Source organism: Thunnus thynnus, chromosome 15 (genome assembly GCF_963924715.1).
Source record: "Thunnus thynnus chromosome 15, fThuThy2.1, whole genome shotgun sequence".
Classification (NCBI taxonomy): domain Eukaryota; kingdom Metazoa; phylum Chordata; class Actinopteri; order Scombriformes; family Scombridae; genus Thunnus; species Thunnus thynnus.
Window position 1 is genome coordinate 29,507,646 of NC_089531.1, and position 23,987 is coordinate 29,531,632.

Genomic DNA, 23,987 nt, shown 5'->3' on the forward strand with positions numbered 1-23,987 from the left:
ACTGGTTTGATGGAAGGTGGAAGATGTCAAATAAATGTAGTGGAGTATAAAGTACAATATTTCCCTCTGAAATGTAGTGGAGTGGAAGTATAAAGTAGCATCAAATGGAAACACTCAAGTAAAGTACAAGTACCTCAAAATTGTACTTAAGTACAGTATACTTGAGTAAATGTACCAAGTTACTTTCCACCACTGCCTGTGTACGTATACCTGCAAATCTGAGAGCTACAACAGCAGCTTTCACTTGGGTAAATGTGCTGCCGCATTTGGATTCAGTCATACAGTGAATAAATTCATCCTGAGGGACTGAACAGATGTGGGAAAGGCCTGATTTGGCCCCTCTGTTATACTGTAATGTGTGTGGCTGTCCTGTAGGTGGAGGCTGGAGTCTGCTGGACCTTCAGATGGGAGGAGGCTCTCAGGCTTTGTTGTTGTAGTAAAGGCTCAACGCGGTCAGCGTTTTCTCCTCACCGGGTCACGTTTCTTCAGTCCAGTTTTCGCTAAAGCGATGCAAAGGAAGGCAGGTTCAAACTGCGGATAGAGGTCTAAAAGAAGAACAGAAAGGATCCGACGCGGTGGAGGAAACCATCCGCACAGACATGTAAGATCACTTTAACTGTCTCACATCTCCTACAACTGTTGGATGGGTGTTGCTGCTCTTTAAAATTGACAAAAATGATGGCTGGTTTTAGTTTTGCGGCGTCCTGTTGCACATAGGAGATATGAGTTGAGTACAAGTAGTAACAGGGTGAGTTCAGCAGTAACGTTACAGAACATGAACCATCACAGCACGTCGCTTTGTGAAGTCAGCACGCTGCGGTGGCTTTAATAAAGGACCAGAATGTGTTGTTAGCAGCAGGTTTGAGCCTGTTGAGCCGAACTTTGGGTACCACGTGTCTCATCAGCGCTGACGTACTTGATAGGTAAGTGTTAACTGTTAACTGCCTTCCTCCTGCTGCCACTATACATCAGCTACCTCTGCTAATGTCAGCTACGCAGTATTATTGTGGTCTGCTCAGTGGAAGTTACCTGCACACAGACACAAGCAGTCAGCAAGACGTATATTCTGTATACAGCGAGGGTTTATTGGAGTTATTGTAACAATAGTTACTGATATAGCCTAGCAGTTGTTGTTGGTGTTGTATTGACTGCAGTACATTGACAAGTGTTCCTAATATTCTGCCTCCCTCGTGTAAGTGAATAGTGGACTAAACATGTCTCAGTATAATAGTGGCAAAAGTTTTCAGTTTTAAATGGGACCTGTAATTATGGAAGTGGTGACGCCACTTAATTAGCAGGCATGTGTTGTTGTTATGTGGCATATACCAGCAGTCAAAATATGATGCTGTTGTATAGTGGTGTCTGCCAATGAAACACTAGTGACATACAGCTGTATCACCACTCACACATCAGTTTCTTATCTGTACCTCACTCACACACAAATTAGCATACTCTATATGGGTCTGTTTAACAGTTAAAAATAATGCAACTTGTTGCTATAAAGAACTAACCAAATCAATACGTTAGTATTGAATACTTCCACAACATTTTAACACACCGCATGCTGATAAACAGCTGATGGCTTTAGCTTACACATCATTTCTAAACTCTTTTAGAGTGCAGTGCAGTTTTGGCCTCCATCACTTACATTAAAGCACATTTGAAGGATCTTTTAACAGCCAGTATGAACAGGAGGAATGATTACAGAGAGGAAAACCTCTTTCACTGTTCACATGGACACTTGACTGTTGTTTTTGGGACAGACTTGAAAAATTGTGAACCTGTCCTTTAAGGCACACCTCATATAGCTGAAAGGTCTCTGGTTCAATTCCATCCTGGGACCTTTTTGCATGTCGTCCTCCTCTATCTCCTCCTCATACTGTCTGCCATCTAAAAAGAAAAGTATTATTTAGTTGCATGGACCTTTCAGGCCAAGGCTTTCTTCAGTATGCTTATATCAGACAGACTGCAGCAGCAATACAAAAGCACTGAAAGAAGTCAACAAGATGTACTTGGAGCAATAAACAGCAGTAGAATCAGGAAAAAGACTTCTCAGGGGAATCTTCCATGTTGAGGAATTCTTTGTAAAAGAAATATCTGGATTTATAACCCACCTGAGGATTGCTGGACAGAATATACCCGTGGCTTTTGACCAAAATATCTCCAGAGATAGGGCTACAAGTAATTAATACCCTGAAAATGAAGAGTTCTCACTCCTGCTGCTCATAAACAAGCCTTCTTTCACCTACATTAGGTCTCTGTGTTTCTCTGCCTGTCTCAGATACAGTGATGGTCTGCTGTAGAAACCAGAGGATGTGGCTTCAGCTAGGACCTCCACCCCTCCTAACAAATCTTTGACACTCTGGATGACTCAGTGCTCTCCTGCTGATCTTAACTGTAATTGAGGTCAAACTCCCTCATTCCTGCTATAATGGAGAATCACAGCCTGCTGTCACTCACCATGGCTCTGCTGGGCTTTCTGAGCCCATGTCTGACAAGACTGACTCCCAGAGTCTCCTTCCCTGTGGGTGAGTAAGACTTTTCACTTTTTGAACTTGGTAAACTTACTACAGATTATTATTATTATTATTATTATTATTATTATTATTATTATTATTATTACAGATTTAGCATTGCGCTCCTGTAACATCATCAGCAGACTCATGGTGGACAGTTTTTTTAAAAAGAGGATCAAAAATGATGCAGCAGAACTAGAGATATTGTCTTTTTTATTAATTTTCCTACCTTGTCAAAACCTGGTGCCAACGTTACCCACAATGCAACTTGAGAATGTGTTGTGTTATGCTAGTAGCGAATAATGTAGCCTGGAGCTGCTAGCCTCCAGCAGAGGTTACAGAGGTCTCACTTCTTTCTAACTCCACATCCTCAGATTTTCTTCATTTTCAAACTTGTAGTCTTCAGCCCCAACCCATGCTGACTCAAGTGACATCACTTAAGGCAATTTATGAGATTTCGCACAGCTTCCACTGGAGACACAAAGTGCTTTATACTATTTTTTCACACATAGAAAACCTGGAAACACACACTGATGTGGAGTTCTACTTTAAAATCCGCAGTGTAGCAGTTGAAGATGAGCAGCAGACATTTCAACAGCAGGAAAAGTACAAGTGGAACTGATAACACGAGTGATGGCTCAGTTCCATTCAGGTGTCCGAGGAAGCCATACTGATGAACCATGATGCAGTGTGCCAGGGTCGTGGTTTTGGAAAAACTAAATGGGATTCAGTCATGAATAATTGCACCTTTCCTGCTATGACATGTCTAAATATCTGCTGTGCAGAAGTGCAGGTTTCAAAACATTAAACACAGCTGTGCAAATGTTTTATGAGTTAGATAGTGCATTATGTTTTGACTGAAATAGCACTGAGCATTAAAAAGGACAGTGTTGTTTTGTTGGTGTAGTTTAAAGGCTTTTCAAGCACTTTGAAGGATGATTTCACAACTCTTGAAACAGCTGAATTCATGACAGCAATAAGCTCCATCTGAACACTTGGGAGTTTAAGAGTAGAATCACAAGATATTGTACATGTTGAATGCATTTGCATAGATTTTCCCTGCACAGTGTGTTTGTTTGGTGTTTATAGTTCAGTCCTGGATAATGATTTACCAGAACATATGAACAAAACGACTTCTGTGACATCTGTGGTGATTAAATGAAAGTCCCTAATTCAAAGTGTGAACTGCTGTGCAACAACAGGTAGTCCTGGGAGACATCTCACCCGCTTCAGTAGCCCTGATGTCAGCAACACCACCACACTGCTGCTCAGTGAGGATGGAGACATGCTGTATGTTGGAGCCCAGGATGCTGTGTTAGCGCTGGATGTTAGCCTCAAAGAAGCCATCATACTGAGGAGCAAGGTGGGGGAGCGAGCACTGATGGTGTTGCAGGCACAAGTTACTAATTAATTCAGTTCAATTCAATTTTTATTGATATAGCGCCAAATCACAACAAAAGTCATCTCTGGGCACTTCTCACATAGAGCAGGTCTAGACCGTACTCTTTAATTTACAGAGACCCAACAATTCCCCCATGAGCAGCACTTGATGACAGCGGTGAGGAAAAACTCCCCTTTAACGGGAAGAAACCTCAAGCAGAAGTGGGCTCTAGGTGCCATCTGCTAATCACTGTCCTTACAAACTATAAGACTAGAAAAGTTTGGGTTTTTTTGAAAATTGTGCTAATGCTTAAAATTGCAGGTTCAAACACTAAACAATTTGCATGTGAGATGTTTTGTGGGAGTTGCAGTCTGTTGAGGCCCTGAAAGGATTTGAAGTGTGAGTATTGAAGGGAGTTAAGCTGCCATGTCAGGTGTAAGAGCTGAAAGTAGTTGAAATCAGTTGAGGTTTAATTGTTTTCAGAAGTAGTTGAAGTGCTGTTCACCATTGAAGTGTCAGTTCAACTACTTTCAGTGTTTATATACAAATAACAGATAAAGAGCAAGAACTGAAAGCAGGTGAAGTGTCAGTCGAGGTCTAAACAATGAAAACAGTTGAAATGTCACTTGACAAGTAAGCACTGAAATTGAAGTGTTCGACTGTGGTTTAATGAGTAAGACATAAAAACAGGTTCTAGCTGAAAATGTTTTTGAGTAAAGTTGAAGAGCTGATGCCAAGAGTTTCAACATTTTTCACAACATCCACTAATATTAAAAACTGAAAAGAGCACAGTGTGTAACTCTACCACTAGTTGTGTAGTTATTTATGCTCACACATCACTGTGTTTGTGAGTCACTACAGTTTTAAAAGAAAAACTCATTTTTGACATTTTGTCAAATATGTTTGCTTGCTGCTTAAAATCAGAGTCAGATGAGAGGATGGAGATCAAACTGTCTGATTATTGGTATCACGGTTTGATTCTGGATTGAATGAATAGAAAAGCCGGTACAACCTTCAGGCTGTTACTGCAGTGTGCCAAACAATCATTCCTGTTGAACTGAAATGATTTGAACATGTTAGACTCTCATGCCTGCAGGAAAATAATACAATTATTTGTTGTTATTATTATTATTAAGAGCAGTGCAACTCTGAGAAAGCAATGCAGCCCTTGTAACATTTCCACAGACAAAATAAAAACATATGATGATGATGAATATTGTTGCACAATGGGTAACATCTCTTTTATATATAATTTCACAAAATAGTTTCAGAAATAATGAAGAAAAACTGCTACAGCTGTATCTGCTACATTTACTGCCACATTATTCTAAACTGATTTTCCACACCTCTACAGTATAACTATATGTGAATCTCAGTTGCTTTGATGAATTTGACTCTCTTCTCTTCTTACAGCTGGACTGGAGCCCTTCAGAGAAAGACCTTGAGCAATGTTCCATGAAAGGCAAGAAAAAGGTAGAACAGTTCGGAGTACAGTTACATTTCCTTTCAATGAGCAAAAGAAACACAGTTAGGTTGCAGTAAATGTTAATTTACAAATGCAAATCTCTGTTCTGGTACTAAATGCTTGGTCCTGCTTGCTCTACTTGGTTTTACTGAAACATTTAACTTGATGTTTTCTAGGCCGACTGTCCAAATTTCATTCGTGTACTGCAGTTCTTGAACACCACCCACATCTACGCCTGTGGAACATTTGCCTTCAGTCCACGCTGCACCTATATTGTAAGTTTGTTTACATTGAGATTGAAATGTATTGGTTTGTTTGACAATTCACATCACAAAATACCCACATTTTATTTTAAAGTGGATTGTTGCATTTGATGTCGTCTGATTTTATTTCTCCATTCGGCTTTATTTAGTTCCGTATGAGCTTGACTTTTTTTTTCCCTTTCTGTCCAGAACACAGAGACACTAACGATGAGCCTGAAGCCTGATGAAGGACGAGGTCGCTGCCCGTATGACCCCTACCAACGCAACACCGCTATCATCGTAGGTAAGATAATGATGCAGTCACTAGGACAGAACGTTAGCTGAAACAAGCTTTTTGCTGCTTACTGTATGTGGAGGGATTACATCATCCAGCTGGCCTGGGAGAGCATCACCGGCACACTTACTGCTGAACCCAAACATACAGCACCTCACTCCTGTTTACCACCACTATGCTCCAAACACTGGAAGTAACAGGAATGAGTGGAGAAGTTGTGTTTCTGTGATTTCTGTTATTTCAGCGTTTGTGCTGATGAGCTTTTTGTTTCCTCGTCAGCTTCTTTAACACATGGACCATTTCCAACAAATGAGCCATCTGGCATTTAACTAAGCAGCTCTGCTTGTTAAATGCTGTTGCACTGTATAGCTCACTGTTTATAGACCAGTACAACTTGACATATTAAGAACTCACTATACATTAACATTACACTAAGTTGTACATGAAAACATTGACTGTAGCCCAGCTCCTCTTTTTCACATGGTCAGCATCACACAGTACACAAATCTTTTTATTTAGTTATGGAGGTCTGACTCAGCATACATCAGGCTGTCAGACTGGCTTAGTTTAGACTCTGACCTTTTTGAAGAGCCATTACAAGCACTCAGTCCTTTTTATGTGTGGTCACCAGCTGAGTTGGCATTAAGCAGCACTGGGCTCTTGTCATGTGAAAGCTCCTTTGGGATTACTCTAGCTAAATCATAACTGTAGATTACTCCATGATCAGCCATACAGATTTGTCAGGTGTTTTGGGAGTCATACATGATGTAACATGGTCCAGAAAATTAGCTTAAAGGACGTGTTCACAATTTTTATGCCTCCGTCTTGGTGACAGCCATACCCGGAGGTACTATGTTTTCGGGTTGTCCGTGCGTCCCATTCTCATGAAAGTGATATCTCAGGAATGCTTCGAGGGAATTTCTTCAAATTTGGCGCAAACGTCCATTTAGACTCAAGAATGAAGTGATTAGAGTTTGGTAGTCAAAGGTCAAGGTCACTTTGACCTCATATCCGTCCCATTCTTGCGAAACGAGATATCTCAGCAACACCCGGAAGGAATTTCATTACATCTGGCGTCTTAGATACAGAACATCATTTAGATATTGCACTATGTATGTTCTTGGAGATGTTACAGACTGTTGTTGACAAGCATGCACCAACAAAAAAATTCACTGAGAAGTACTTTGGCCCCGTGGCTGGATGAGGAATTGAAAACATGAATGTCTGACTGGGATCAAATGAAACGTGCTGCAATAAAATTGGGAGACTCTATTCAATGGAAGAAATACTGTGAACTCAGAAACAAGGTCACAAAAATGAACAGACCAAAAAAAGATCTCATTATCAAAACAGGATTCATGAACTAAAGCATGATGGGAAGGAATTATGGAATATGTTTAACAACATTAAGTAGGTCAAAGCAAATAACCCTTCTGTCATAGTCAGATGCTGCATTCATTACAAAACCCCTTGAAATCGCTAATTATTTTAATGGCTTCTTTGTTGGAACGGTTGACAGTCTAAGACATAATATGAATAACTCAAATGATGAACTATCTGTAGAACTAACTGAAGAATTTATCATGAAAAACAAAGATTGCAGCTTTCAGTTTGAACCAGTGCAACTAGAGGAAGTAAAAAAAAACATCTAATCTCAGTAAAAAACAAACAGTCTGGACTGGATAACACTGACAGTAAATTAATTGTAACTGATTGCTGAACTGCTGTGTCACATTTTTAACCTCAGCCTGAAGGAAAGTGTTTTCCCTCAAGCATTGAAAGTTGCCAAAATCATTCCAATATCTAAGAACAGCAGGACTACCTTGAGTGGGATGAACAGCAGACCTTTTAGTATACACCCTGCTCTTAGTAAACTTTTGGAAAGACTAGTCTTTTCTGAAATTTCAAATGATTTCTCTGTCAATGGCCTTGATTCTGAGTTTCAGCATGCCTACTCAACTTGTGCTGCCATTACACAGATGATGGATGACTGGCTGACTCAAATAGATGATAAATAAAATAGTTGGTGCTGTCAGGCTCCGCTTTATTTCTGCTTTTGATGTAAATGACCATGAACTACTTCTGGTCTTTGGGCATATTGTTTCAGTGCAAATGGATGAAAGGTTACTTGACTAACAGAATGCATTGTGTGTACTTTAATGGGTATTTTTCAGCTACAAGAAAGCTTGAGTGTGGAGTTCCCCAAACTAGCTGCCTTGGTCCTCTTCTCAGTTTTTACCAATGACCTACTTCTGGTGTTAAAAAAGTCATCTATGACGACGTACGCTCATGATTCTACATTGTATAAGTCCACTAACAGTCTAAATGAACTAAAGGATCTTCTGCAAAGTCAACTTGAATGTGTGTTCAATAGGGTAGAGAAAACAAGCTAAATATATCTAAAACAAAGTGTATTATCTTTGGTTGGAATCATGCATTGGGGAGTGTCGTGCTTTGGAGCAGGTCCATGAAGTGAAGCTTTTAGGTGTCGACCTGGATGAACAGCTTATCTGTTTGAGTCATGTTTATAAGATTGTAGCCAAAATGGATAGAGCAGTGTCTGTCATCGGGAGGTGTGACTACTTCCTGACTGATCACTCAACCAGACACATTAAACAATCACTGGATTTGTCTCATCTTGACTATTGCTCGGTAGTTTGGTCAAGTGCGACTAAAAGATGTTTGCACAAGCTTCAACTCGTGCAGAACAAATCTTAACGTCTAGCTCCTTACTTCTCATCCAGAGCGAGTGTGGAGGGCATGAAGCTCTCTCCTGGCTTAATGTTTAGGACAGATTTTTAAGCAGTCTCCTAGTTTTCTTTCATTACATTGTACTGTGACCAAACCTTAAAGCTTACAACCAAAGATTTCATATATCAGTGTCAGACACGGTCATACTACTAGACAAGTACCACAAGGTCATATAGTAGAACCTACTCCTAGGACCTGTGCTATGCAGAGAAAGGTTCTGCACAGACCTACCAGTCAATGGAATATGCTACCATGTTCCCTAAAAAAAAAAAAAAAAAAAATATGGCAATATGTCAATATTAAATTGATATTGTGATATGAAACTAGAGATCGTCCTAGATCTTGGCTCTCGTAATATCGTGATTTGGCATGGTTTTCAGGGGTGCATTACCGTGGACTGATGTGGTTTTCTGAACTTACCAGACTTCCCTAGCTTTTCTATTATTGCCTTCTATGATTTAATTATTTTTTATTATTTGTGATCAAAGGTCAAGGTCATTGTGACCACACAAAACACATTTTTACGCTATATTCATATGCTAATTATGACAGTTTCACACAAATGTCTAATAGGATAAAATGATGAAGTGATGACATTTTATATCCAAAAGCTCAAAGGTCACCTTTACTGTGACATCATTATGTTCTGCAAAAATACTTTTCTGATTATTCAGAGAGATTGTGACCATATTTCATACTGAACTGGTGATACTAATCAAATCGGATGCCCACCTTGAAACTGTGGTGATCTTATTAAATTCCTTCAAAGTCTTCACTACAAATATTATGAGTCTGGACAGACATGAATGTAAACTTGACTGGTTGGTGGAGGCATACAACTGCAAGGCGGTATTTCTAATTCAAGTCTGTTTTATAACAATACTCACATGTCCATGTGAACATTGAAACTGTTTTTGCTTCTGTTCAGTTTCTGTAATTATTCCTGCTGTTCATACTGACTTCTCGATGTGCTCTCAGTATAAATCAAGGGGGACAAAATCCACAGTCACATTTGCACATGTGCCAATAAACGCTCACTGAGCACTTTATTAGTATCAGCTGTGCAATCTAATGCAATCCAGCACAACAGCTCTGCCCCTCTCATGTATGTTGATGAGGTGGACAAAACATTAGGAAGACTTTTCAATATAATGCACTCCAGTACACCACCACCACCCACTACGACCTCAGTAATGACCATAAATAAGAATTATCACCTTTCTGACAATGTCAACAAAAACTGAAAATGTATAAGCTTTGTAAAAGTAGAATTTCTGGCAGAGCTGTTGTATCGGATTGCATTAGATTGCACAGGTGTTCCTAATAAAGTGCTTGCTGAATGTATAATCCAAAGTTAATCTGAAGTTAGAATGAGGCTTACATGACTTTTCACACATCTTAAAGACCTCAAACATGTGTTTGAACAAAATCCAAAGTGGCTGACTTCCTGTTGGGTGAAAAGAAAAAAGGGCAAAAAAAAGTATTATGTCGATAATGATGATGAGAGCAATGAACCCACTGAATTTCATGCACATCAAAGAAACTTTGTTCCAAAATGCGTTTTTGGGCGCTATGGTGCCCACTGGCAACACCTAAGCCCAATCACTACAGACATTTGCAATTTTCGCCACTTCTTACTTGTGTGCCAATTTTTGTGATCCTAAGCCCCTCAAAAATGCAATGACATACTGGAATAACAATAATAATAATAGGTTCCTCACACTTCCGTGCTTGGGCCCTAATGATAATGTCCTGTCCAGTTCATCTCCTTCTAAAAACTGTAATTTAACCTAACCTTTATGCATAATTACTAATACAATAGGACTCATTTCAAAACTCATCAAGAATTCAATAAAGAGAGGTGGAATGACATCATAAAATGCACCAATGACTGATGGGGGATTGATTTCCCTCAAACAGTTGAACAGTGCAAAGACCTCATGTTATCAGGGGAAGATGTCATGTAAAGTTGTGCGTCCTCTGCGTGAGGTCTAATCTTATCTAACCAATTCCAGTTTTGCAGATAGATATGAACCTTTGGAGAATGGTGTCATACAACTGTCAACCCTGTCATGGACTATCTTCCTATTTTAGAATGAAGCATCTTTAATATTTTAAAAGGTACATGACCTATTCATTTTAAAAAAGTACTGTTATGTTTCCCAGATGGAGAGCTGTATACTGGGACAGTGGCAGACTACAGGGGGAACCGGCCAGTGATCTCCCGGCACCTCAGTGAGGGCAGGCGTGTTGACCTGAAGTTGGATGATACATTAGGGTGGCTGGAGGGTGAGTGTGTTTACCAAAACTAAACATTTGGAAGTCATAGCAGTTGTGGATAGACATGTTTAAAGTTCACAAACCTGATATTTCAGTTCTAAATGGACAGTACTCTTACAATGTTCCCCAGCTGTGTTGGTAAATGATAAAGATAAAATGACAAAACCCCCACAGGAATCCCCAGTGCTTTCTTTATATCTAGTGACAAACAGAAAACATTTCTCTCGTCTTGCATTCAGAACTTGCTCCACAGTAAAGGGGAAATGTACTCCATTTACTGTTACTGATATGTTTTCTGTTCGTCACTAGCTGTAAAGAAAGCACCGGAGATTCCTGTGGGGGTTTTGTTGTTTTATCTTTAATCATATGATGACTCAATGGCAGCTTTGTCCCTTACATCATTGAAAAGACCATCTCACACCAACAAGCATCGTAGACACAACATATTGATAAGCTTATAACATATCCTTTTATTTTAATGTGAGTACGTTGCTTCTATTTCCAGCTGTAATGATGTTGTTGTATTATATCAGACAAACTTACATCTGCGTCGTTCTGTAGATCCAACCTTCATCAGCTCCAGTTTCATACCTGATGAGGAGAAAATCTACTTCTTCTTCAGTGAAGTGGGCAGAGAGTATGACTTCATCGACAAATTTATTGTCTCTCGTGTTTCTCAGATCTGCATGGTAAGACAACAAAACATTTATTGTTCCTGGAATGCACCTGGTATGGCCACCTTTTTAAAAAAGTTGTAAGCTGTTCATTGTTACAATGTTAGCTGATTTGCAACAGTTATCAGTGCCATCACTCTTTTTAAAAACCTAACTTACCATGTCTTGAAGGGATACAGTATAGTGAGAATTAGTTTTAGTTTCATTAAGTATTAAAGTGTCTTGAGTAACCTCTTAGACCACTCCTGATGTATAGTCCACTTTTCTGCTGTTCATCCATGTGCTTCCTTTGCTTGCTGGGTTTCATATCATAGAATCCAGATTTGCTGTCAATAAATGGAATAATAAATCAATAAATAGAATCTACAAATTTGCAATAGAAAGTACTCTTGCAAAAGATTAATAGCCATTTAACATGGATTTTAGAGATAACAGTATATTAAATTCAACAGTTTGATGACAGCAGAATGAAATTATCCGTTGTGAGTTTTGGCATTTCTTTCTGTAGAACATCCAAATGCAGCACAAAGGTCTGATATTCTCTACCGCAGAGAGCGGACCGAAGACTGGACCAATATGGCGGTGGCTGAGATGCACCACATGAGTAAAAATGCTTTAATGGGAACTATAAGACTTCAGGGGTTGTGTTCACAAAAGATCTCATCTTACCAGGAGCTAAAATGCTGTATGAAACACTCTTGGCCCACTTAGGAGTACTAAAGTTAGGACTGACACACGCCCTGTTTTTAGGAGTTTCTGCAGCATCTTGCTCATATTGCACAGGCACATGTGCACTGTGGTCACCACTGTATGACATCTTCTCTTCCACTGTGCAGTTCCCTTTTAACTTAACCTCATGGTCCCTACATGAGGGGGAAATTATTATTTCTGTAATGTCACACAGTCTTGGGAAATACCCCACTGTGTGAACATAGCCATAACCATCTCTCAAATGTTATAAAAGATAAGATTTAAGGCCTTATAAAAATATTCTACCTGCTGTGAATAAAGTTGGGACTCATTAGCCTCTCCAGCCAGGGGGACATGATGGTGTTCATATACATATATAAGTTTTAGTCGTTCTCACATAGGACTGCTCCTATCCTATGACCAAAGATTTTCCTAGTCTATTAGTAATCATTAGTTCAAGCCATTGATTGTTTCACTGTGGTTACGTTCTAAAGCACAAATAAACATGTCCACTGTCTGCTCTCTGAGGTATAATGGTGTACTGATGTATCTACTACTACTGCTGTATCTTCTTCACTGGATAACAGGAAATCCTGTGTAAGTTCTGACACCAGCAGGTTGCAGTACTGTGTTGTGCTTGATGTTTTCTTCTCCTGTCATGTGTCAGAGTGATGTTGGAGGCCAGCGGACCCTGCAGCGACGCTGGACCACGTTTGCCAAAGCTCAGCTGTTATGCCAGGCTGACAATGAGCTGCCGTACAATGTGATCCAGGACATAGACAGCCTCCCACCAGCAGAGGGAGCTCCTGGGGATGACACACTCTTTTATGGCATCTTCACCTCTCAGTGGTCAGTAAGAGCCATTACATGATCTATGCAGTACCTGATCTACATTCTGTGAAGTTCTGGTGGCCTTTCTTTTCTCTTAAGGTTAAAAATTGTACCTTCCTAACCAAAGTATTAGAGCCAGTCTCACCCTCCCTACCAGAGACCAATAACCATTTTCGACCACTTCAGATTTGATAAAAATGGTCAAAAATCCCTCCAAAATACATTGAGACACCAAGACCTTGAGGAACACCATAGAAAAATCATGATGTGATTTGGTATCAACTTTTGACATTTGGAGATTTCTGTAAGAACTGCATTTTTCAGCCATTGGATGGCGAGCACTTCTGTTCTGTTCCTTAGCCTATTGTCAATATACCTAGGAAAGCCATACATCCTCTGAACGCTCTCGATCTCTAGTTTGTGGTTGTAAAGTTTCATGCAGCTGTGATTAGAGGTCACAATAGGTCATTTTATACAGCGAGGTCAAGTTTCAAAAAATGGACTCACTACAATGAAATGGCTACTGTAGGGACTAACATCATCACACATGAATACAGTTGGGCTCATTGAATCCACAAGAGTCTCAGCTTTCCAGTTATACCCAATTTATACAATTCCAAGACTGTTTAAGGATCCCAGGTGAGAGGTCAAGGGACCCCTTTGAAAATGGCAATGCCAAAATGACAATGCCAGTTTTACATGAGCACAGCAGTTAGAAAATAATTTGTCACTGTAACCAGAGTTCAAAATAAGTTTAGTCTGTAGCTCTCATTCATAGTGTTCTTAATGTTTGATTTCCATTAACCAGGTCTGTCAACTCGGGACAGTCAGCAGTGTGTTCTTTCCGCCTGACTGACATCAAATCAGTTTTCTCTGGTAACTACAAAGTCCTGAACCGGGACACGTTACAGTGGAGCACACGGGTTCAAGAGAAGGTTGCAAACCCAGGAGAGGTAAATGATCACTTGTAATTGATATGAAAATGGAAAGAAACAGAGACAAGACTGCTCATTTGGAAGAAAATAAGACATGTAGGCAGATATATGGTCCTGACTTTAACTCTAACAAGCTGAGTTCACATTCCAACTTATTATAGAAAGTTTTCATGACATAGCCATTTAAACTGGCTGAGTAATAGTGGCCCCTACCTTGAAGGATGCTGTAGTTCCACTTTACTACAACTCTGGTCTTAAATTTGTTTTGTTGTCTATTCCTATGAGTGAAAACAGAGTACACCGAGTTATTAGCTGAGATCTGGGTACACTTAGTCTGACAGGTCAAGAAACACAAGCAGCCAGACAGACAGGAAACAAACCTCCAGGTTAGTCAAACTTATTTGGAGGAGAAAAAGAGGGTGAATAATTACGGTGAGGAGACAGGAATCTGGTAGACAAGGTTATTGATTTTACGGAGGGGCAAATGGGATGCAAGCCAGGGGAAGCTTCGTCTGGTACTTGAGAACCTGGGGCTGAGGCTGAGGCAAAGGGAGCCTATGGCAGAGGCGGGCAGGTCTGGAGTAGGATCCATGTGGCAAAGCCGAGTTGAGCAAGGGTCCAGGGCAGGGAAGCAGGGCCGACAAGACGAGGGGGGCAGGAGACAGGGACCAGACCCAGAGGAACAGGAGACAGCATGAGACCAGGAAACAAGCAACAACAAAAATCACTTAGGTAAGGCAAGAGAAAAAGGCTTGAAGCACAGAATACCGAGCTACCAAGATGAGGCTCAGATCTGGTTAGTAGATGTCTTGATTATTGAATGGGCTACAGCTGGTCTAGCTCTGCTTTGACTGCCGCACATCTGTCTCCACTCAAACAATCTCACACACACACAGACAGGCAGAGAAAGGTAGAGCGCCACTGGGGAAGTGGCAACGGGTTAAGGAGATACAGGATGGGAAGTAGAGGGTGGGGCAGGTGAAGTAGTAGGAGCACATGTAACAAAAGGTTTGTTGTAGACATCAGCTTTGACCTTCTGCATTTACTGTAGTTGTGTACACACTAGGCTTGTGCTGATTGATGATGATGATGTTTGAGGAGATGATGGCTCTTTGCTGAGGTACCATTTAAACATCTGACAGAGGGCTCCTCACTCATCTCTGTCTGCTTACTACTCTACAAACTGCTGTCAAGTCATGTTTTGTGATGGTAACAGCTGATAAGACTGGACAGTAGACTAACAGGATGTTAATCAGTGCAAGAAAATTGCTGCTTGATTTACAGAGCCAGTCAAAAATTTGGACATGAGAAAGTGTGTCCAAACTTATGACTGGTTGTGTAGGTGTGCTATATGTGCTGATATCCAGGGTATATAAGTAGACTGTGCTGGGAGGAAATTGCTCAAATTCTGACAATAAACTACAAATATGGACAAAACATCGAAAATAAGATCCCAGTTGTGTTGAATTGGAATTATACTTTGATCATAGTGGTTTCATTTCCTTAACATTTAGGTATCCTTTTAATGCAACCGAACTGTGAGCGTAGTGTGTTCAGTTTGTATTGCTGTTAAACTGGCTCTCTGTGTGGTAGTGTGGCCTGCACAATGCGTCAGACAATGCCCTGCGCTTCGTCAAAGAAAACTTCCTGGCAGACGACAGTGTTCGGCCGGTGGGAAGAAGTCTGACCATGGTGTCTGCAGAGCACAACTACAGCCATCTGACTGTCCAGAGAGTCCAGGCTGCCAACAATAAAGACTACACTGTCCTCTTTCTTCTTACAGGTACGCCATGTGTGACACAGTATGTTCTTTGTTTTCCTCAGTGCAAGTTTGGCACAACTCTGCTACCTTATTGAAGTGCCCTAGCTTTACAACACACTAGGGACGGGGTTGGATAGCATTTTATTGAAATAAAACCTCATCAAATCTTATTAGGTTTGCCTGTCAACATTTGCAAGTAGCTAAAAGCTGAAATAACTACAACTGAAGATGTCCAATCACCTTTCTTTGGCTGAGTATCAGAAGCATAACAGTTTTTAGTGGCAGCATAATTAATTTTCACAACCTGTTAATGAGTTCAGCAGCATAACATATGTACAGACAGCAGCTGCAGAGAACACATTAACCAGAGATCAGACAGACTTTTCATTTTAGCAGTTACACAATTAATGATAATTAGCTACAGCTAATCTAATCTGCCGCTGGTGATGTCTGTCATTTTAACTGGAGACAGCGATGGTCAGCTAACAATGAGATGCCCGCTACCTACACTATATTTGTGAGATATTGAAGGTTTGATTAACAAATTGGGGTATTTTGGAAGCGGCTATTAGAACACTCACAGCTGCATCACTCTGTTTTTTTCTGGGCTGGAGTGTTTCTCCTGAGAACAAACTGGGACACTGACAGATCCATGGTACTATGAATAACATGTGGCTATGATGTCTGGCTGTAACTTTACTGTTTTGGTTCACTTTCAGCACTCTCATTTTCAGCCGCAGCAGGCAGCTGTTTTCAGAGAAAAAGCTCTAAAAAGCCACTGTTTACTACCTGCTCAGCATCAAACGGCAGATAGTTGGCTGTAGACTAGATGGTGAACATAGTGGAGCATTTAGCAGCTAAAGAGCCAGATATTTCCCTCAGGAGTTGGTAGAGAGCAAAAACAGAGCTAAAAGAGAGTGAATGTTGGACTTACATTCACCAGGTGGACAGAAACACCACTCCAAATGAATGATAATGTTGCTCCATAACTGCTGGATGTGGTTCAACATCAACATAAAAGATCAGTTAATGGAGGTTCAGATATTGATGATGCTGATGCGGCTGATTTGTGATGTTTTGTGTCAGAACTCTGGCACCTAGAACACAAATTGATGTTTCTTTCAACTCCATGTGTCTTTTGCAGTGTTACATCTGTCCACTGTGTTAACATACTCTGTGTTTTCTCACTAACTTTGTTTCAGAGTCTGGTTACCTACACAAAGTGGTGCTGCTGCAGAGTGGTGCACACATTATTGAGGAGGTCCAGGTGTTTGAGAAGCCTCAGCCTGTCAAGAGCCTGAAGCTCTCCATTCCAAAGGTACACATTCAGAATCAAGACTTGAAAATGTGAGTGATTCATCCATGTAAAAAAAAAAACATCTCCATATCATTGTCTACAACCATGTGTATCATGAGGCTTGTCCAGATCCATGTACTGATGAAAATGAAACATTGTAGGCTGTAGGTTGGCTCAGGTATTTTATAGGCAGGAAATGTGAGTTTCTGGCTTTCAGTTTCAGTTTACTGTTTATCCAGAGAAGACAAATGAAGAAAATATCATTGGAATCGTTGGTGTTTCTCTTCTCCCCCATGTTCTCATGCAATGAGTGTGCTATTCCCAGACTAGGGATGGCAGAGACACAATGTGACAAAGTCCATCTATCCTAAGTCCCAAGCAGCCACAGGAACAGATTGCTGTATAGTGATGGTCAGGGCTGAGCGATATGACCAAAATCTCATATCCTGATATAGGTCATTTCATATCCCTATAACGATACCTATCCTGATATAGCAATGAATAAATAGTTGGTCCATGCATCAAAAATGCCTAGATTTCTTGCGTGAGAGTTTACATTTTATTTTAGAAGCCCAACAGTGTTCATTATGGAGAAGTCTGCAGGACCAAAGGTTAGGACCTCAGTTTTTGTTCTGGTTTAGCTGTAGAAAACATCTTACATCCTCAGTGCAGCTCAGCAAGGAGTTCAAACAGAATGGATAAAATTGAACCTAATATGGAACTCTGCGGTACTCCACAAGAGAAATGTGTAGAGGAAGAGGACACAATATCAATTCTAACGGATGTGTTTTGGAGGTAGGAGGTAATCCACTGAAGGGCCTGCCTCTGAAGGCCAACAACATGCTCAAGCTGATCCAAGAGGACGAAGTGATCGACTGTGTTGAAAGCAGCAGACAGATCTGAAAGAATTAAAATAGAGTGATTTCTTGAGGCTGAAGACAATTTGATAAAATACTAGACCCAGTAATTTCCAGCACTTCCTTAAAAAGCTGTTTGGAAATAATGTCTAAGGGACATGCTGGGTTTTATAGCTAGATAGATAGATAGATAATATGTGTCAGCAAGGAGAGAGAGATGGGTTCAAAACTGAGGAGAGCTGAGTAGCAGGAGTTGAACTCAGTGGACTGTAGGAGGGGGGTGAGATCTGGGTAAGTATGGAGTCAGTTATGCCAAGGAAATCTTCACAGGTATCAGAGCTTGCTTTGAGACACTTTGTGACTGCAGGGTTGAATACTGTATTTATTATATATAAGACATTGGGTCTATGGCCATGTTTGTAGATCGTATCAGAAAAATATTTAGCACTCCCTGCTCTGACACACTGTTGATGTAGGACCCATGACTGAATGGATAAGATTGAAAGAGTCAATTAAGGTACAAAATCACAAGCCACAGAGTTTAATGGACAACAAATGTGAATATTAAAATCACCTCAAATTAAAAGATTGTCAGATTCTGGTCCGAGTTAAGAAGTCAAAGAATTCATCTATAAAAACCATATTCAATTCAGGAGGTGTGTATATAAGGGCACAAAGCCCTGAAGGATTCAGTCTTACACTGTAGTAATTCCAAGTGTGTATAGTCACAGTTGATGTGTGTTTATAGTTAAACCCACATCTACTGCTGAATGAATGAATGAACACTTTATTCTACTTGTTGTTCACTGATAAATGTGATAATCATGGAAAGCTAAGAGACTCATCCAAGGTGAGTATGCATGTGACACTAGTGCTCACTGGAGGATTAGTCTTCACTAAGAGCTGAATGTAAAACCCTCTTACAGTGCTGTTGTAATGGTTTTGATCTCACTGTGTCCCACTGCAGGGTATGATATATGTTGGCACATCAGAGGGTGTGGTGAGGGTTCCAACAGCCAACTGCTCTTTCTACTGGACCTGTGCTCAGTGTGTTCTGTCCCGAGACCCCTTCTGTGGCTGGGACCCTGCCAGCAGGGCCTGTGTGGAGACCTCCAGCGCCCAGACCAGCCTGTGAGTACCACAAGATTTTACCATCATTAGGTTGTAAATGTCATTTTAGGAAGAACATATTGACTGAATGAGCGTGATACCAATAGACTGCTGAGGTATGTTTATCACATTGAGACTTTGACAGTTGTCACGCTTCAAGAAGGCGGGTCTTATCTAATATGAGCCTGTCAGAGGGCAGATGTCAAGGGATGAGAGAAGAGGAAGGAGAGTGGTGAGCTGCTGAGACTGTGGTGAACACTGAATGATGACCCTCATCCCACAAGTATTCAGGTTCAGTTTCCGTCTGAGTCTGTTTGTTATCCTAAATCAACTGAAACCAACACAGAGCTCAGTGGATGGTTGCTGACACAAGAAGAGGAACGGAGCAGATCAGCCACATGGTCGAGTGAGCGACGCTCACCAAACAATCAGCTGTGATTGGCAGTCAAGGCATCCAGTGTGTGTTGTGCTATTAGTAGCTGACAGCACACGTCACATGACAATATCATTATACAACCTGTTATTAGCCTGTACTCTTGATAATGTGATTAATGGCCATGTGTAGAGCAGAGTGTCATACTGAGCCGTGAGATCAGCCAGACCTCACTGACTCATTTCCTGTCTTTCCTGGCTGAGTTATGAGTCATCTGACAATCTCAGAACCTTCTCTGTTGACTGTGGTTTTCCCTCCTCAGTGGCCAGGACATTGACAGAGGGAATGTTGAAGAAGCATGCTTTACATTAACACACAGAGCCAGATTTGGGCCAAACAACCTGCCTGCAGGTAAGTGTCACTTATCTCAACTGCTTGGCTTTGCTAAAGCTTGTTACATACTCCTGGGGATGGACAGAGTACTGGAATCATTTACTCAAGTAAAAGTACTGTTACTTACATGAAAGAGATTTCATCCAAGTGAAAGTAAACCTCTAGTTAGTGTTATGGAATTTTTCATCTTTAGGGGTTACAAATTGGGTTACACTGGGTCAAGTCTTGGCCTTGAGGTAACACTGTAGTTCTTAAGCAGGAAGGAGACATATTCTCCTCTCCTTGAGACTCCAGCTGTCTGTGATGTTTTGGGGGAAGCAGGAACCTCTCTGATAGAAGGTAAATTAGCATTGCCATGGTCACCAAGGTCGGAGGAGGCTTTCCTAGACAACACAGATAGGTGGATGTGTAGATTCTATTGACACAGTCAGACATTCAAACCAAAACTGCTGAAGTTCCATGCAACGTGACCTGATCTGACACGGGTAAAATGCAGTTCCTTGTTTAGAAACTAGTGAACCAATTAGACTAATTTTTCATATTGTAGACTGATAAAGACTAGGACTCAGACCTTCAGAGGACAGAACAGAAAGAGACAGCATCCGAGTTGCAGATGACTTCGATGTTCGCTATTTCAGTTCTCCTTGATCAAGTACTTCAATAAACATTTCCAGCTTTAAGACATCAAAGGCTCGTGTCCACTTTTCTCCACTGAGGTGCTGACCATCGCTCAAAATATCCACAACAGTTAGATAAAAGTAAAAAGTAGGTCAGTTAAAATGTACTGTACTTGTGAACATTACTGCATTACAGATTTAAATGGGGGGCAAAGACAGTTAAACAAAAAGGACTATGGACGCCGTGGCAGGTGCAGCAATCATTAACAAGCTACATAAATGAATAGCCTGCCACTTCTTATGGAATTAACAACAGAATAGAGCATGTGTCCATTGTAAGCAGTCCACTCAACCTCTCTTGTCACACTGAGCTCCTCAGAGTTTTCAGACAAGCAGAATGAACACTTGGCAGTCACAACTGTGACAGTCAAAAACAGCAGAAAGACCTCAAACACTTCACTGAGCGTAGAAGTTGTTAGCAGACCCAGCATGCACCTGTCGGTCATGCAACACTGTGGGCATGTTCAATCTGGGTCACTGAGTGTGCTCGACGGGTCAGTGATTAATGAAGGTAAATGCAAACTTTTTTTTTTTTTTTTAACCTATGTAATTCAACCCTCCGTTGTATACTCCATGCAAGAAACACTGACATTAACACGATTACACAATGAAGCTGGTGTGTGCATTTGTTAATGTGAGTGGATAATGTAGGCTCACTTTGTATGGAGTATGTAACAAGCCTGAGCCAGTAGGAAAAAAAAAGAGTTGCTTGCAGCCTTGGCTTTGATAATGTGCACATTAATACAAGTCCTCGCCATCAGCAGAGTCCGTGTATGTGGTGATATTGTGTAGTGGTGTACGGGGGGTCTTGAGCTGTAATCTGTATATCAGCCTCATGTCCTGCAGGTGAGCTGGTGTCGGTGTCTCTGAATGAAGTGGTGCGTCTGCAGTGTCCCGCAGCGTCTCGGCTGTCCCAGCAGCTGTGGGAGCGTCCCAACAGTCGGCTGTCCTCAGACCTGTACCTGCACCTGGAGGACGGTAGTCTGACCTTTGTGGCCACCCCCGCCACACTGGGCCACTATCTCTGTCTGTCCACTGAGAATGGCTACCAGCAGACTATGGCCATCTATCATGTCAAACAGAAGAGCAGCCCCGTGCCTCAAACTCCAACCAGCTACAGCCGACCTCAGTCGCCCCCCATACCCACCACACGGGCTGTCAGGCCTGGACTGCACGTGTCTGTGGGGCCTAAAAGAACAGAAACAAGACAGAGAGAGACTGAGCCAACTCTGGCCAGCAGTGACATTCAGGTCACCACCAGACGGCTGGGCAGAAACTTCACCTTGTGGACGGAGGGATCTGGGCAGAAAGAGGCAGAGCTTCGGGACGGGGAGCCCCTGCTGTCGGCACGAGGCCCCAGCTACTTGAAGGAGCTGGTGGTTGTGTCAGTTCTGTTGGTGCTCTGCCTCAGTCTGCTCATCACCATGCTCCTGTACGTCGTCAGACAGCACTGCCGCAGCCGAACGGCCCCACAGACAGGGACTCCAAGCAGAGACTCTGACAGAAGGACCCCTGTGGAGCAGGAGGCCCTCAGGGGGAACCAGTTTTTGAGCAAGCGCAACGGACAAGCCCTGCACAGCGGACAGGCCAGTGGGTTAGTTTGTAATGGGGCACTCACAGGTTCTAATGGGCATTTGCCCAACACCCCCATCTGAACAGGTCCAGACATTATGACTGAGGTGAGGGGAGGCCCTGCCAGGTACTAAGGTCACCATGGTGACGGAGCTTCTGTTTGCACAGCCAGTGATGAGGTACAAACCCTGTGGACTCCTGAGATCCTGATTAGTAAGATTTGGATCCAACAGGATGAAGGACAGTCTTCCTGTGGTACTAAATGAAGACACATGACTGTTGACATGGTACTCTTTACTGTTGCCAGGGGCTGAAGCACATTGGCTGTGATGTTGTGAATGTTCTATGTGTTTTCACTTACTAGATGGTGACATTTGAGACAGAAAAGGTACAAACCGATACAGTACAGCAGGTTCTTAAAATATTTTGATAGAATAGTCAGTGTTTGATGCAAAGCCAGTGACTGCCACAGTTATGCAGCTTTTTATGGAATAATGACATTTTTCACCTAAAACACACATTAACAGAAGTGTTAGATTTTCCTCTGTGTTCATCAAACATCTCAGAATCACTCCAACATTGTACATACAAGCAGACAGGGCTGTATGTTCTGCTCATTTGCTTTGCTATCTGTTGCAGGAAACACAACTGATACCTGTATTATATTAGTGGGGAGGTTCTCCTCAGTCCAGTAGGTGTGATGATGCTGTAAGGAGGTAGTCAGGTGGACGATCATACACAAATTCATCTGCACTTTGATATTTGTTTATGAGATGGTATTACACATGGGATGTGAATGTGCCTTGGCTACAGTATTTTCTGTGCATCATATACACTGGACCATTTGGACCTAACATCAAAAAACATGCATCTATAATGTAAATGTTCTTATCTGCATTTTTACACGTGACCACATGCAGTGTGATTTAAAACTGAAACTGCCACTAAGTAGACCTTTAGAACACTTAATAAGCCAGTTTCCATTAGTAATCAGTTACCTGTTAGTATTAGTAATCACACTGCCTGTCCTCTCACTGCACTGTCAGCCCACCACACACACACACACACACACACATAAAATCAGGAGACACTGTCTTGTATCATAGCTCCAGTTAAAATTAGTAAAACATGGTTCCCAGATAAGGTTGGAGGTAGAATAGTAATCTGATCACTGTATGTATACATGGATTTTACAGTATTTAAGTATAGTGTCTGATTTCACCATAGTGAGTAAGCTGCTCTCTTGTGTACATGTGGATGTAGTGACAGTGTGTGAAGTATTCAATCTATCTCAGGACACCAATTAGAGTCAGACTATCACTTTTTCGTGTTGGGAACACTTTTTGGATGTGTTTGGTATTAGAGCTTTTGGGTGCATTATGATCCATCACATCTTGGTTTATAACTCTCTAACTTTGAACAACTCATGTGTACTTCCTGTTGCACATGTGTGTAAATTGCAAAAGTTGGGACACTTGCAGTGCAAGTAAATCCTGAATGAAATTGGGTCAGATGTGTTAAAAATGAAATGTTACATTCCATCTGAACATGAGGTTGTGTCATCCAACACCTGGCGGGAAGTCTGGACAGATTCTGGAAGGTTAACACTGGACTTTCCTTGGTTTGACTTCTCTGTGGAAAATCAGGACCAAATGTACATTACTGTCAGAATTCTTGCTGATTCGGACATATTTTTAAGATGCTTCACAAATAGAAGCCCTGGTTAGTGTTTGTCATCATGCTGACTCTTGCTGCTTGCCTTTTTCTTACCTTCAGCACAATCATCACTTGTTTGTATCGTATCAGGGTCACTGACAACATTTTCATGTGTTTTGGAGACTGTATTTGACCACTATGCCATTGCGGTGAATGGTACAATATGATGA

General features: G+C 41.3%; 1 protein-coding gene and 1 long non-coding RNA gene across 3 annotated transcripts; one reads left to right on the top strand and one right to left on the bottom strand.

Annotated features, from left to right (window-relative positions):
• Nucleotides 1–369: 369 nt before the first annotated feature.
• On the top strand, nt 370–23,172 carry sema4ab (sema domain, immunoglobulin domain (Ig), transmembrane domain (TM) and short cytoplasmic domain, (semaphorin) 4Ab). 2 transcript variants are annotated; one of them, XM_067611679.1, is made up of 15 exons: nt 370–601; nt 2,282–2,528; nt 3,719–3,879; nt 5,311–5,370; nt 5,539–5,637; nt 5,815–5,908; nt 10,817–10,939; nt 11,492–11,619; nt 12,962–13,143; nt 13,934–14,078; nt 15,654–15,843; nt 17,025–17,140; nt 18,944–19,107; nt 19,782–19,870; nt 21,361–23,172. In XM_067611679.1, the coding sequence occupies exons 2-15, from the start codon at nt 2,432–2,434 to the stop codon at nt 22,182–22,184; spliced, it is 2,472 nt and encodes an 823-aa protein (XP_067467780.1). In that variant the 5' UTR covers nt 370–601; nt 2,282–2,431; the 3' UTR covers nt 22,185–23,172. The 2 variants fall into 2 exon arrangements, with proteins under 2 accessions (XP_067467780.1, XP_067467781.1); XM_067611680.1 differs by having other exon boundaries at nt 371–601; nt 21,376–23,172.
• Nucleotides 11,626–14,585, bottom strand: LOC137198068 (uncharacterized). The gene is made up of 3 exons (XR_010931574.1): nt 14,492–14,585; nt 14,274–14,338; nt 11,626–11,930 (listed from the first exon to the last, which is right to left on the bottom strand). It is a non-coding gene; the product is annotated as an uncharacterized lncRNA (long non-coding RNA).
• Nucleotides 23,173–23,987: the final 815 nt, after the last annotated feature.

Coding starts and splice junctions, on each gene's coding strand:
- sema4ab (XM_067611679.1), top strand. CDS start 2,432: ATGGAGAATCACAGCCTGCTGTCACTCACCATGGCTCTGCTGGGCTTT. Junction 11,620..12,961: donor GTGTTTCTCAGATCTGCATG/GTAAGACAACAA, acceptor GTCATGTGTCAG/AGTGATGTTGGAGGCCAGCG. Junction 19,871..21,360: donor GCCAAACAACCTGCCTGCAG/GTAAGTGTCACT, acceptor TCTGTATATCAG/CCTCATGTCCTGCAGGTGAG.